Source organism: Tupaia chinensis, unplaced genomic scaffold (assembly GCF_000334495.1).
Source record: "Tupaia chinensis unplaced genomic scaffold, TupChi_1.0 Scaffold139757_1, whole genome shotgun sequence".
In the NCBI taxonomy this organism is placed as follows: Eukaryota; Metazoa; Chordata; class Mammalia; order Scandentia; family Tupaiidae; genus Tupaia; species Tupaia belangeri.
Genome location: NW_006199637.1, coordinates 3,394,357 through 3,409,361, shown reverse-complemented (window position 1 = coordinate 3,409,361; position 15,005 = coordinate 3,394,357). Strand labels below are relative to the sequence as shown.

The following is a 15,005-nucleotide window of genomic DNA, read 5'->3' as shown; positions in this document are numbered from 1 at the left end:
CCCTCGGAGGCACCGGACGCCGCCACCGTCGGGGCTTCCTGGACGAGGCCGTTCGTAGGTCGCCCGCGCCCTCTCCAGCCCTCCTTTTTCCCACGCTTCCCCGGTCCTCCGGCCTGAGAACGCCCGAGTGAGGAGTTGGCCGTAGTGAGAGGGACCGATCCCTTGGGGCCGGCGGCGAGAGCCTGAGCCGCTCCTCCCAATGGCGAAGAAAACGTACGACCTGCTTTTCAAGCTGCTCCTGATCGGGGACTCGGGAGTGGGGAAGACCTGCGTCCTTTTTCGTTTTTCGGATGATGCCTTCAATACCACCTTTATTTCCACCATAGGTAAGACCCGTGGGAGGATGGGATTCCGTGTCTGGAGCTGCAGACCGTTTCTTTTACTCCAGACATCTTGCTGCCCGTAATATACGCCTTTGTTTCACTGATTCCGATTCCAAACGACAGACCCAAGTTACTGTTTGAATCGGCTTCGAGCTTGCTGGGGCGGGGTCTTCCCAGGCTTTCCATCCGGTCTTTTGCTTTCAAGTCTCCCTCTCTGCCCAGTGCCTGCTGTTACAAAATATGCAGCGTTTAACACGTTCCAGAATCCTATTTCTTGAGGCCACTGGACTGGCTTTCCCTGTTTGCGTGGAGTTACTAGATGTGCGATGTTTGTAAGGCGTATATTTTAGTGGTTGGGATCGAAGCAGTACCAGCTCTTCGGTGGAGGCCTGAATTTATAATTAGAGGCAGGGAGAAGATTCCGTATGGTCGTCACTTCGAGTGAACTTGAGGGTTTATGTGAAGAATAATTAGGGCAGATTAGAGGGAGAAAATGAATTGCCGCGTTAACTAAAATCCATTGATGTGTCAAACAATCGGAGGCTCTTCGTGCTTGGGGTGGGACTCTGGCGTGGCGGCCTCCGTGCTTTTCGAGACATCAACAGAAGCAGTAATCAGCGAGCTGATCAGTGCCTGTCCTCCAACCCGATGGAATGAAGTCAAGTTCTGGTATTTTACTCGACGCTAGAATTTACAGGAAAGTATTTCGCCAGTCGTAGCGTAAGGACTTCTAATGTACTTTCTCCACGTTTCAGAATTACTTAGTGTGGAAGTAAGTGCTAGGGCTTGACCTTTTGAATTGGGTTCTCATGTAGGAAAAGAAAAGGGAAGGCTCTAGGAAAGTCCCTTTGGCTCTGGTTAGAAAATGAACTAATTGTGCTGTGTTAATTGTACGTGAGCAAACCCCCCCCCCCGCCCCCCAGTTTTTTTAAAGGACACATACTTGCATCTGTCACTTGGATGCCAGCACTCCTCATTGGAGCTGTGTAATGAAACACATTTTTAGATGTAACTAATTTTATATTGAGACACTTCAAAAAAAGGGATTTCAGTCTTTGAACCCTGGAGATTGTCAAGATTAAACTGATTTCAAACAACTTACTGCATTACTGAAACTAATTGTGCTGTGTTAATTTTACGTGAGCAAACCCCCCCCCCCGCCCCCCAGTTTTTTTAAAGGACACATACTTGCATCTGTCACTTGGATGCCAGCACTCCTCATTGGAGCTGTGTAATGAAACACATTTTTAGATGTAACTAATTTTATATTGAGACACTTCAAAAAAAGGGATTTCAGTCTTTGAACCCTGGAGATTGTCAAGATTAAACTGATTTCAAACAACTTACTGCATTACTGATGTCGTTGCTTTCTTCCAACACATATCAGCTCCTTAGTTCATTCTCATAAAACTAACTGAAATTAAAGTGGACAAGTGATTATTTCAAGTAGATTTTTAAATTTTACTCACCCTTGGGGGGAAATCATAATCACTTCCTGTGTGTGATGGTCTGTCATACATTTCTTGAAACTCAGAGCCTGTTCTCTGCCTTGTGGGTTAGCATTTACCAGCACTAAGTTTGCTTTCAATATTCCACTTTCAGCTGTAGCTGGGTGGATCAGGTGGTCAGATAGGTTAGCAAATATTTATTGAGCAGCTAATGTTAGGCACTGGGATTTGTGAACACAGTAGGCCCCTTGGGGAGCATTCTAGTGAGGACAAGTACAATAGTGTGGAAAGTGCTCCAACAAGAAACACAGGCAAGGGGGTGAGAACCTAACTCTTGCAGAGTCTGAGAGAATGTCTGAAATGAGGCCTGCAGGACAAATAGCACTTGGGCCAGAGGGATAGGACCTTTCTGGAAGAGGGAGTGTAGAACAAGTCTGAAGTAAGGTTGAGAACTTAATTCATGAGGTCCACGTCCACTTTAACCTTCTATTGAAAAAGGTGGGGGGGGAGAGAAGGAAGCAAAGCATTCTACTCCAGTCTTTCTGTAAGACGTACACACCCACAACTAAAACCCAGTCCTGCACGATAATGACATAGTTTTTTTGTGTAGTCCAATTTACTTGAGAAACGGTGTGGTGGCTTTGGATCAAGCCTGCTGCATTGCAATTCTGGTTCCACAGGTGGGCATCTTTAACAAGCTGCTTAACCTCTCTCTGCTGCAGTTTTTTAGCTACTGCATAGGGTAGTTGTGAGGATTTTATGGGCCATGAGAGTAAAGCATGGTGCCAGGCACTTTGTAGGAGCACAGGGCGTATTAGCTATATATAGACTGTGTGATCCTTCTGCCGAGGTGTGGTGGAACATTTACTTTATGGATTGAATGTCCTGCATTTGGTGGACTCCCCAAGAAATATTTGACATTTTCCCATTTTGATATGGGAAGTGTTTGATATTTTGATACGTAAGATGTTGAAGTAATGTAAGCCAAGAAAAATTATAGAATTCTGATTACAGCTCAAACATAGTCATATATTAACTGTGCACAAGTTTAGAACTCTACAGTCATCTTAAGCCAGTGAGGTCCAAAAGGAATAATGTGACCTACATATATAATTTTTACCTTTTTTCTGATAGCCACATTTAAAAAAGTGAAGGACCAGCTGTAGGGTTAAGAAGGAATCCCACATGGCTGAGTTTGAGTCCTGGACCCAGTGGCTTGAAAAAGTGGGTGTGACCAAAATTCTGAAAGGTGAAGTGGAGGGGAAGGGACTGTGACATGATCACCCGCCATGGTGGGGCGTGGGGGGGCTTTCGCATTGTACATCTCTTTGTCTCTCAGGAGGGCATGTGCAAAACTTAAAACGTTAATTTATTTTAATTCATAAGTAAAATATCACTTTGTAAATAAGATGAAAAGACATGCTGAAATATTTTACATCCTCTTTCTCTGTTGTGTAAGCTATACTTACAGCTCATCCCGATTTAGATGAGGTGTATTTCAGGTGTTCAGTAACCACTAGTTCTAGTATGGTTAGTGACTACCACACTAGACAGTGCATGTCTAAACTATTTAACATCGCCAGTTGCCTAGTGTGCAGATGACCAGAAAAACTTCCAATATATACTACCTTTATGTCCTCATTTAAAATGTTGACAATCGACTAGAGTTTTTTTTTTTTTTTTTTTAATGAAAGATTATTGCTGTTGGGCAAGTGTGCCTGCCAGAAAGACAGGGAGAGACAGACAGCGAGATATCACCCCCTGGGGGGATGGCTACGCTGCAATCCCTTTTCCATTCTCCTCTCGGGATCTTGGGCAGCATGCATACACATCTGGTGTGAGTTTTAAGCCTCTGGATCTGGGACTCGAACTGTGGTTGACTTGGTGCGAGTCCAGCGATGTTACCATTACGCCATCTGCTGGTCCCAACTAGGTTTTTTTGGTTGTTGTTATAATTTAGAGCATTCTCTATCTGTAAATAATAGTGAAATTTGTGATTTGTCATTTGATTGTTAAAACATCTGAGGTTTATATAGAAGTGGTTACCTTCAGGAGGATCAGACTGCAAGATAAAACAGGCCCCCATTATTTCAAGCACTTTTTAGTTTTGTATTGGCTATTGATTTTTTGAAGAGAAAATTTTTATAGATTTATGGTAGTTACTTAAAGTGCTCAGAAAGATTACTGTATTTAAAATTTTCTGTATCCAAAATTTTCTGTATCCTTTCAGTTCATATCTATATTATATTTCTAGTCTGATTTATTGCAGACATAGTTGTAAAAACAAATTACTGGTATGTTCCACATTCAGCCATTCTCAAAGTCAGTACAAGGGTACTAGCATATAAGTTGCATAAGGCACAGATCTTTGTCTGCTTTTTTTTCCCCCCTGATATAAGGGATTTTCAAAAATTAATGACAAATACATATGAAAAACTATGAGTTTCAAAATTTTTTTGCACTGAAATAAACTCGTACTTTAATTTCATTTTCCATGACCTTGTTCAAGGCCCCTCCTATATGTTAAGCACCTAGAAAAGTCCCTGCATTTAATGGGTGCATGGTAAGTAATGAATAAAGGCAGGTAGCAGACAATAGTAGTTACAAGCCTCTTAATACACAATAAAGGCTAGCTTATTTTAATGTTTTCCTTTTTATCTGCTGTCTGAGCATTATATGGAATGGATTTGGATCAGATTTTACTTCAGAATATTAGCTGTTTGGCTAATAGAGGTTTTTTTGTTTTGTTTTTGCCGTAGGGTACTGTGCTCCCCGAGAAAGAGACAGATAGTGAGAGAGAAAGTAAGAAATCACCTCACAGGGGGATGGCCACGTCACAATCCCCTCTTCATTCTCCTTTCAGGATTTTGGGCACACACGCATACATGCGCAACATGATTTTCAAGCCACCAGTCTGCAGCTGGAGTCACGGTCGGCCATGTGGGAATCCAACACATCAACCACTATGCCACCTGCTGGCCTCATGGCTAATAGAGTACTTGAAGGGCAAGACTTGTCTCAAAAATTGAAAGTAGTTTGAAAATTAGTTGCTTAAGAGAATTACTGGTTTCGGATGAGCATGTTTCAGAGGTTGAAATTTTGATAGGTGCTACACATGGATGAGTGTTGAAAACATTATACTAAATGAAATTCACCAGACACAAAAAGACACATATTATATGAGGTACCTAGACTAGACAAATTCAGAGAGACAATAGAATAGTATTCAGAAAGGGATGAAATTCTGATACATGTTACAACATGAATGAACCTTGAAAACATACTAAGTGAAATAAGCCAGGCATAAAAGGACAAATTCTATGTAAGGTGCCTGGAGGGGCGGGGAGGGGGAGAGTGGGGCACTATCACCCAGTGGGCACAGAGTTTCAGTTTGGGATGATGAAAAAGTTTGGGAGATGGATTGATTGTAGTGATGGTTGCATAACAATGAATATATTTTATGCCTCATAATGAATATTTAAAAATGGTTAAAATGTACAAAAAGGCAAATATTATATGATTTCACATATATGAAGCATCTAAAATTGTCAAACTCATAGAAATAGGAAACAGAACAATGATTACCAGGAGGGCCAAATAGAGAGTTTTTTTTTTTTTTTTTTACATGGGAATAAACAACCCATTTCAGTTTTATAAGATATGAAAGTTCAGTTTTCCAAGATGAAAAATTCAGAAGATTCATTGTACAGTGTGATGTAGTTAACCCTACTGAACTGTACACTTAAAAATATTAAGATGATGGGACCAGCAGATAGTGTAATGGGTACACTGCTGGACTCCCATGTAGTCTACTGCGGTTGGAGTCCTGGACCCAGTGGCTTAAACTCATGCTGGGTACGTATGCGTGCGTGCCCAAGATTCCAAGAAGAGAATGGAGAAAGGCTTGTGGCGTGGCCATCCCCCTGGGGGGTGATTTCTTGCTTTCTGTCTCTGTCTCTGTCTCTCTCTGTCTTTCTGGTGAGCGCACGTGTCCTATAGCTAAAACCTCTCTAAAAAAAAAAAAGAGATATGATAAATTTAATGTACGTTTTTGGCTACAATTTTTAAAGATTATTTCCTTGGTAACTTTTGTTATGGTAAAGTTATCACGTCCCCATCAACAACAACAAAAAAAAAAACAAAAAAAAATTGTCCAATACTTGACCCAGCTCTCTTAAAGAGCATTTGATCACAGATGGCCCTTCCTGTTCCAGGTGATAGGCTTGTTAACCAGCGGTGGGTAAATCAAGAGGATCTTGTATGTTTTCCCCCCACACTTAGCATCACAGGTCTGCACTTTTAGATATTGAAAGCAGATTTATCTTTTTAAAAATTTTTACTTTATTTTTTATTTAAAAATTTTTTTAGAGGTTTTTGCTATAGGGCACATGCTCTTGCCAGACAGACAGAGACAGAGAGATAGAAAGTGAGAAATCACCCCCCCAGAGGGGATGGCCACGCTGCCATCTCTTCTTCTCCGTTCTCTCAGGATCTTGGGCATGCATGCACACACACCTGGCGTGAGTTTTAAGCCACCGGGTCTGGGACACGAACCGCGGTCGACTACCTGGGAGTCCAGTGACATAGCCATTACGCCAACTGCTGGTCCCAGCAGATTTATCTTTTTGTTGTAACCATCTAGGTAGATCTTAGAAAGTTAGAATGACAGAATTATAGTTCAAGAATGAATCCTACAGTGAATTTTCAGAGTGGGAAAACAGAACTGGTGAGGTAAAGTAACTTCCAGGAGGCTAAAGTAACATGGCTAATTAGTGAAGGAGTTTTATTAGCATCTAGAGCCGTTCTTGTTCATAGGCATGTTTCTCGTTCTGAGCATTTCACTGTTCCAGGCAGAAAAAAACTGACAGGTTAGTTCTCCTGCTCAAATAACAAGTCTCAGAATCAAGTATCACAAATTTTGTTTAGGTTATGTGTCCTTTACCAACATGGAGCATAATAGAGCAGAGCTGATAATGTTAAATTATTTTCTTTTTAAAGATTATGGTGTAGAAGGCGTGGCGAAAATAGTTACAATACTCTTGTTTGGTTTATAAAAGGGAAAGAATGATAGAAGTGATGGTGCTCTGTTTCGGCTCCTGACAACAGTACAAGGTTGCCCAGGCAGTTTTGTGATAGCAGCTGTGAAGAGCAGAAAAGGGGGGACTTGTCGAGTGTTGATATATTAATAAAGATGATTATTTAATACCAAATATAAATTGGGTGATGAGCTCAAGAGATCTGCATGGAACAGCAGCTTATGGAGTTGGTTAGTCCTAAAGAGTTTAAAGGAGCTACAAAATGTGTTGAAGTTAACCGAACGTTGTATGAACCCCATAAGCATTGATAAAAGTCTTATAAAGATTAGGCAGTTGAGTTCTTCAAGTAAATAAATAATTGAGGGTTAATGGGTTAAGATTTTTTTTAAAGAGATTTTTGCTGTAGGATGCGTGCACTTGCCAGAAAGATACAAGACAGAAAGCGAGAAATCGCCGCCCCCAAGGAGGATGGTCATGGCACAGTCCCTTCTCCTCCATTCTCCTTTTGGGCATGCACGCACATGCGCCTGGTGCGAGCTTTAAACCACCAAGTTCAGGACTAGAACTGTGGTGAACTATGTGGGAATCCAGTGCAAGTTCTTTAAATTTGGATTATAATAAAAAGAATTTGAAAAGATGATTAGAATAAAATTCTGGTGAAGAAAATTCAATCTGAAGAGAAATTTGGAAGGAGGAAAAAACTTTCTTTGAAGATAAGTGCAGTGTACTTTGGGCTGTAGCATAAGCGATTGTTCTTTCCAGAGATGGAAAATAGTACCTTTTTCAGGAAAACAGTAACTAGTAATGGAATGCTGTGTTTCCAATATGACCCAGAAACAGAGCATCCAAGATTGAAGAACATTAGAAAATGGAAGAACCACTACTCTGGAGATCCAAAAAATAGAATGTATCAAATTAGAACAGAGGACATTGTTGACTTGTTTCTTTCACATCAATAGCAGTGCTTATGCAGACTTTTTAAATTGAAATTTTTACTAAGATAATTGTGGATTCACATCAAGTTATGAAAGATAATGCAGAGGGATCCGTTGTACACTTTGCCCAGTTTCTCTCACTGGTAACATTTTGTGAAACTACGGTATAATCACAACCAGGGTATTGACATCTAATGCAATGTGTCAGTCTTATTAAAATTTCCTGTTTTATTTTTATGCTTTTATGTGTATATTCTTTTTTTAGAGAGAGAGGTTTTTTTTGGGAGAGGTTTTTGCTATAGGTTACATGCACTCACCAGAAAGAGACAGACAGAAAGTGAGAAATCACCCCCCAGAGGGGATGACCATTCCGCAGTCCCTTTTCCTCCATTCTCTTATTGGGCACGTACATACACGCGCCCGGAATACATTTAAGCCACCAGGTCCGGGACTCAAACCGCGGTCGACTACGTGGGAGTCCAGTGACATAGCCATTATGCCAACTGCTGGTCCCTAGAGAGATTTTTGCTATAGGATGCATGTGCTTGCTGGAGAGACAGAGAAGCAGAAAGTGACAAATCATCCCCCAGGAGGGACCTGGGATGGCCATGCCGCAATTTCTTCTCCATTTTCCTCTCAGGATTTTGGGCACACATGTACCCAGTGTGAGTTTTAAGCCAGGATCCAGGACTCGAATTATGGTGGACTAAATGGGAGTCCAGCACTGTAACCATTACACCATCTGCTGGTCCTATAAATTCTGTACAATTTTATCATTCTTGTAGGCTCATGCATCCACTACCAAAGTCAAAATACTAAACAGTTACAAGGGATGAGAATCCATATAAACCATGGCCTGTCTCCCCCACCCCCAATTATTCTTGACCTTGGTAACCATGAGTCTCTGTCCTCCATTTTCTTTCTTTCTTTCTTTCTTTCTTTCTTTTTTTTTTTTTGGAGAGGTTTTAGCTACAGGGCACACATGCGCTCGCCAGAGAGACAGACAGACAGAGAGACAGAAAATGAGAAATCATCTCCCGGGGGGGATGGCCACGCCGCAATCCCTTCTTGATTCTCCTCTCAGGATCTTGGCACACACAAACATACGCCTGGCGTGAGTTTAAGCCACCGGGTCCAGGACTCAAACTGCAGTTGACTACATGGGAGTCCAGCGACATAGCCATTACACTATCTGCTGGTCCCCGTCCTCCATTTCTAAAATTTTGTCATTCCAGAAATGTTATATAAGTCGAACCATACAGAATGTACCCTTTGGAATTGACTTTTTCTCCCTCACTCAGCATAGTTCCCTAGAGATTCATAAATTCATCCAGGTTCAGTAGTCCCCTTTTTTTGGAGTAATATTTTATGGTATGTGTATACTATAGTTTGTTTAACCATTCACTTGTTGAGGAACATCTGGACTGATTCTAGTTTTTGGCTATTTTAAATTAAGCTGCTATGGATATACGTGTGCAGCTTTTTGTGTGATCATAGGTTTTCATTTCTCAGGAATAAATGCCCAAGAATGCAATTGCTGGGTCACATAGTAATTTCATAAGAAACTACCAAACAACTGGCTAAGAGACTGAACCATTGTACATTCTCACCAGCAGTGTATGACTGGGCCCACTTTCTCTGCATCCTCACCAGTAATTGGTGTTGTCACTGTGTTGTATTTTAGCCATTCAAATAAGTGCATGGTGACAGTCTCATTGTAGTTTTAATTTTCAAATGGCCAAAGGTGTTGAAATATCTTTCTGTGTGCTTATTTGCCATTTGTACCCTCTTTAGTGAAATGTCTGTTTATTAGGTTTTTTAACTGTTGAGTTTTGGAGAGTTCTTTACACATTTAAAATTCTAGTCCTGGGGGGGGGCAGCAGGTGGCAAAGTGGTTAAGGCACATCATCAACCATGGTTCAAGTCCCAGACCCAGTGGCTTGAAACTCATGCTGGTTGTGTGTGCATGTGTGCCTGAAATCTCTGGAGGAAAACGAAAGAGAAGGGATTGCAGCATGGCCATCTCCCCTGAGGGTGGTTTCTCAGGGGAGAAACCAGGATATTGTGATTTGCAAATATCATTATTTTCTCCCTGCCTGTGACTTATCTGTTTGTCCTCTTAAAAAATATTTATTGGGAACCAGCAGTTAGCGTAATGGCTATGTCGCTGGACTCCCACATAGTCGACCGCGGTTCGCGTCCTGGACCTGGTGGCTTAAAACTCACGCCGGGCGCAAGTGCGTGCGTGCCCAAGATCCCGAGAGGAGAATGGAGGAGAAGAGATTGCAGCGTGACCATTCCCCCCTGGGGGGTGATTTCTCGCTATCTGTTTCTATGTCTCTGTCTGTCTGGCGAGCGCACGCGCCCTATAGCGAAAAACCTCTCCAAAAAAAAATATTTATTTAATTTTGTTTATTCATTCATTTACTTTGACCAGAGAGAGAAAGAGAGGGAAAGTGAGAAAGCAAACCACCAGGTCTGGGACTCTAACCATGGTCAGCCATGTGGGAGTGTCCAGTGCCTTAACCACCGTGCCACCTGTTGGCCCCTGTTTATTCTCTTGACGTGGACTTATGCAGAGCAAACAGTTTAAATTTTGATGATGTCCAATTTACAGATCATACTTTTGATTCTCTTTTTATGGGTCATACTTTCATATCTGCCCTAGGTCCCAAAGATTTTCTTTTAATTTTTTGTAAAATTTTATAATTTTTTATGTTTATATGTGAACTTACACTCAGTTTCGTGTTAATTGTATGTGATGTGGGGGTTAGGTTGAGTTTTTTTGGCTTATGGAAGGAATGTCCAGTCGTTCCAGTGTGTTTAGGAATGTATACCGAATTTATTGAGTGTGTGCAGGGTCTCCTCCCGCCCCTCCCCCAACTTCATATAGTCAGTCAGATGATGCAGATGTTCTGAAGGTTCTGGAGATTCCGCTTGACCGTAATAGAGGAAGGAAAGTTGACCTAGTGATCACCATATATCATAATTTGCTCTGCACTTCCTGAGTTTTTCAAATTAGTGTTTATTCTTAGCAGTGGTAATATGTACATACTTAAATATTGCCAAAAGATGTATAGTAAGGGACCAGCAGTTAGCGGAATGGCTATGTTGCTGGACTCCCACGTAGTCTACCTCAGTTTAAGTCCTGGACCCGGTGACTTAAACTCACACTGGGTGCATGTGCGTGCGCGTGCCCAAAATCCTGAGAGGAGAATGGAGGAGAAGGGATTGCGGTGTGGCCATCCTCCCATGGGGGTGATTTCTCACTTTCTGTCTCTCTGTCTCTCTCCATCTTTCTGGCGAGCATGCATCCTATAGGAAAATACCTCTACCAAAAAAAAAAAAAAAGATTTATAGTAATAATTTTAAAAAAGCAACCTCTTGTCTCTCCCCTTTCCACCTCCAGTCATCATTTTTAGAGGCATCCTCTAGCCCTTTCTTTCCTTATATACCTCTTTGGTTTTAAACATATGCTTATATAGGTTTCCCAAATTGTTAACTTAGTATTAAATGAGAATTTAAAAATTTACCAGAGGGCATATGCACTCACCAAAAGAGACAGCAGTAGAGGGAGAAAGCTGTCCCCCATGGGGAGGATGGTCACGCTATAGTCGCTTCATTTCTCCATCCTGTTGGGAGTTGGGGCATGCATGCACATGCACCTGGCATATTTCTCAAGCCTCTGGGTCCAGGACTGGAACCCAGGGGTTGGCCTTGTGGGATCCAGCTCTAGCTTAAATATTTTTTGGGGGGGTGGGGGGAGTTTTTTGTTGTTGTTGGTTTTTTTTTTTTTTTTTTTTTTGCTATTGGGCACGTAAGCTCTCCAGAAAGACTGGAGTAAGACAGACAGAGGTGAGAAATCACCCCCCACCCCCACCCCCTGGGGGAATGGCCACACCCCAATCCCTTCTCCTCCATTCTTTTCTCGGGATCTTGGGCACACATGCACACGCGCCAAGCATGAGTTTAAGCCACCAGGTCCGGGACTCGAACTGTAGTCGACTATATGGGAGTCCAGCAACATAGCCATTATGCCAACTGCTGGTCCCAACTTGAACATTTTGTAATCTCATCCTAATATCTGTTTCAATTCTTTGTTAAATTGGTATTCATTAATATGGATACTAATTAATACCACTGCAGCCTAGTGGTTAAGGGAGTTGGGTCCCACATATCTAACAGTTCAAATACTGGCCCTGATGGCATTAAAAACCACGGCTAGGCACGTGTGTGTAGGCCAAAGATCCTGAAAGGATGGAGAAATGGAGAAGGGATTGCAGTGTAAACCACACGGCATTCGGAGGGTATTTTCTCTCTCTCTCTATGATAAGTGTGTGTGCACTCTAGCAATTAATATGCCCATGTAAATGTTTCAGTTAAACAGTCTACTAGAGTTTCTGTCTTGTGAAGTTAATTATTTGATTAGCTTTCCTTCTCTCCAACATCTCAATATGAGTTTCCACGCAGTTAAACCATCAGAGAATTTTTTTGTTTCTATCCTTTTCCTGGACTCCTCTCTCCTAGATCTCGCTTCCTTCAGTGGTGGACTGGCCTTAATTAAAAGGCTGTGCACAGCTGTGCTTTCAGAATTCCCCAAGACTCCTCCTGTGTGATACCCTGGTTTTATTTTTGCCGTACCTTCTTTGTTCACTGCCTTGGAGTATATCATCCTCTAGAAGTTTCTTGCAAGAGAGTTCACAGTAAAGGAAATTTTGGGGACACTGTCCATATTTGACAATGTCTTAATTCTTTCCTTTCATTCAACTGAATGTTTGACAGAGCATAGAATTCTAGGATGAAAACAATTTTCTCTTAGGATTTTGAAAGCATTACTCTATTGTGTGCTATCTTCTAATGTTGCTGACACATCTAATACCATTCTGATTCTTTATCCTTTGTTAGTAGCCTCGTTTGTCGCTATGAGTTTTTAGGTTTATTTAATCTTTTAAATTCCTAGTAACAAATCTCACGGTTATGTACCTTAGTGGGTGGGTCTTTTATAAACCATTGTTCTGGGTACTTGGTGATCCTTTTTAGGTCCTTCATTTCTCAAATTTTCTTGTATTTTTCCTCCTATAATTTTCTTCCCTTAAGTTTCTGTTTTTTTAATTGGACGTTGGACTTCCTGGATCGATTGTCTGGTTTCCTATTTTCTACAGTAACTCTTTTGCTTTGTTCTATGTCTGGGAGATTTCCTTGACTTTATCTTTTAACCTTCCTTTTGAAGGTTTTATTTAGCTGTCATTTTAAAATTCTAGTAGCTTTTTCTTATTGTTTGTTCTGTAAAGTTGGTACTTTTTTTTTTTTTCCTGTTCGGTATAGGGCATATGCTCTTGGTGGGTGGGGGTCGATAGTGAGCAATCATCCCTGGGGTGGGTGGCCATACTGCAGTCTTTCTTCCATTCTCCTCTCCAGATTTTAGGCACATATGCGCAGTCACCTATCATGGTTTTTAAGCCACTGGGGCCCAGACATGAACCATGCAGTCAGCCACGTGGGACCCAGCTACCTTAACCTCTATGATACCTGCTGGTCCTAAAGTTAGTTAAAATTCTGTTCTGTTCTGGCTTGATGGCTTATTGGTTAAGGGAGCTGGATGTCACATGGCCAACCATGGTTCAGACTGTGGTTCCAGCCCTGGCACCAGTGGCTCGAAAAACACACACGGTTTCTACACTTGCGGCCCCCAAATCCCAGCAGGATGGAGAAGTGAGATGGGGTTGGGGTGTGACAGTACTTCATTGGGAGGTGCTTTCTCTTCTCTGACTGACTAGCACAAATGCCCTCTGGCAGTTAAAAAATTAAAAAAAAAAATCTCTTCTTGTTTCACGAATATAGTGTCTTCTGTTCTTGGAGAACAGCATATTAGATGCTTTTCTTGTTTCTTGCTCTCTCTTTCCTGCAGGTTCTCTGTCTTCACCCTTCTTCCCCCTTGTTTTAGTCTGTGTTTTATTTTAGAGGCTTTTCTGAAATGATTGGTGATTTCAAGCTGTGCATTCATACTTCACAATGAATCATTAAAAAGATGTTTGCAAGCTCTGTAAACATGAGCAGGGTTTTTTGCTGGTGGGCTCTGCTGCAGGATGATGGAACAGTGAGTCTATTTTTTTTTCACTGGGAGAGCATCCAGTTACTAATGTCTGAAGTCTTCTTTCTGGAGCCATTCAGTTTCTCCAGAGAAAGACCCTTAGATCACCTGCTTGGGGGTGGGGAGGTAGATATAGGGCTTGCATTCTTGAATCTAGCAAAAGGGACTTGGGTGGGCAAGTATGAGGTTAGCTTTAATTTCATTATATGCATTTATATTTAATCTCCTTATTTTTAGTTTCATCCCCAGATTCAGTTGAGCTTGGTGTTCCTGAATTCAGTGTGTGTGTGTGTTTAAGATTTTCTGGGGTATAAACCCCTTGCTTGTTCTTGAGTGATGGTGACACCTGGCTATGCGAGATGGCGTCTATGTCTTGGGGTATCCTTACACAGACCTTTATCCTTTAACCAGGCATTTGGTTAGTATCTCCTATCGTTAAACCTCTCCAGGTTCTGAGGCATGAATTGGCTGTTCCTGTTTGACACCTTCTTCAGGGGGACTGACATTGTAAACTTCATTGTCTTCATCTGTTGTAGTGTTGCAATGTCATTGAAATGAAGGTAGAATTTATGTATCTTGGTTTGTTTTTGTTTTTCTTTTTTCTAAAAATTGTCAGGGGTGTTTGCGCTTGCTAGAGAGGAAAAACATCCTCCAGTGGGGGTGTGGTCATGCTGCAGTCTCTTCTTCATTTCTTCATTCTGTCAAGATTTGCGGCATTCATGCATGTGTGCCTGATGTATTTCACCAACTGCTGGGGCTGGGGTTGAGCTGTGGTTGGCAGTGTGGGATTTGACCCCCTTAACCACCAGGCTGTGAGACCAGTCCTTGATGATTTTTTTTTTTAACCTCAAAATGATTTTTGATTCCACTTTAACTCTTAACATGCGGTAAAGTTAGGGATGGATGATATTTTGCTATTGCTCTTGTAAGTATCCTGTCCATCCTTAATGAGATTTTTGGCTCAACTGTGGTGGTGTGTGCAGTAGGACACCCCACTGGGTGATACTGAAGCATAGAAGGCCCGCTTTTGGTTGAGGACCACCTTAAAACATACCAGGGTGCTGTGGTGCACACATGTAACCCCAGCTAGCTCAGAATTCTAGAATGGTGGGGAAAATGGAGTAGCAAGACTTTCAAAAATGACTGTCTCTTCCTCTCTCTCCCTCTTTCCC

At 41.7% G+C, this 15,005-nt stretch overlaps 1 protein-coding gene across 1 annotated transcript in view; it reads left to right on the top strand.

Moving 5' to 3' along the window:
• Window positions 1-6: 6 nt before the first annotated feature.
• The window catches only part of RAB10 (RAB10, member RAS oncogene family), an 81,625-nt gene continuing 66,626 nt past the window's right edge, over window positions 7-15,005 (top strand). The window contains exon 1 of the mRNA XM_006162194.2: window positions 7-326. Coding sequence (XP_006162256.1) covers window positions 200-326 — 127 coding nt within the window. The 5' untranslated portion in view covers window positions 7-199. The remainder of the gene's footprint in view (window positions 327-15,005) is intronic.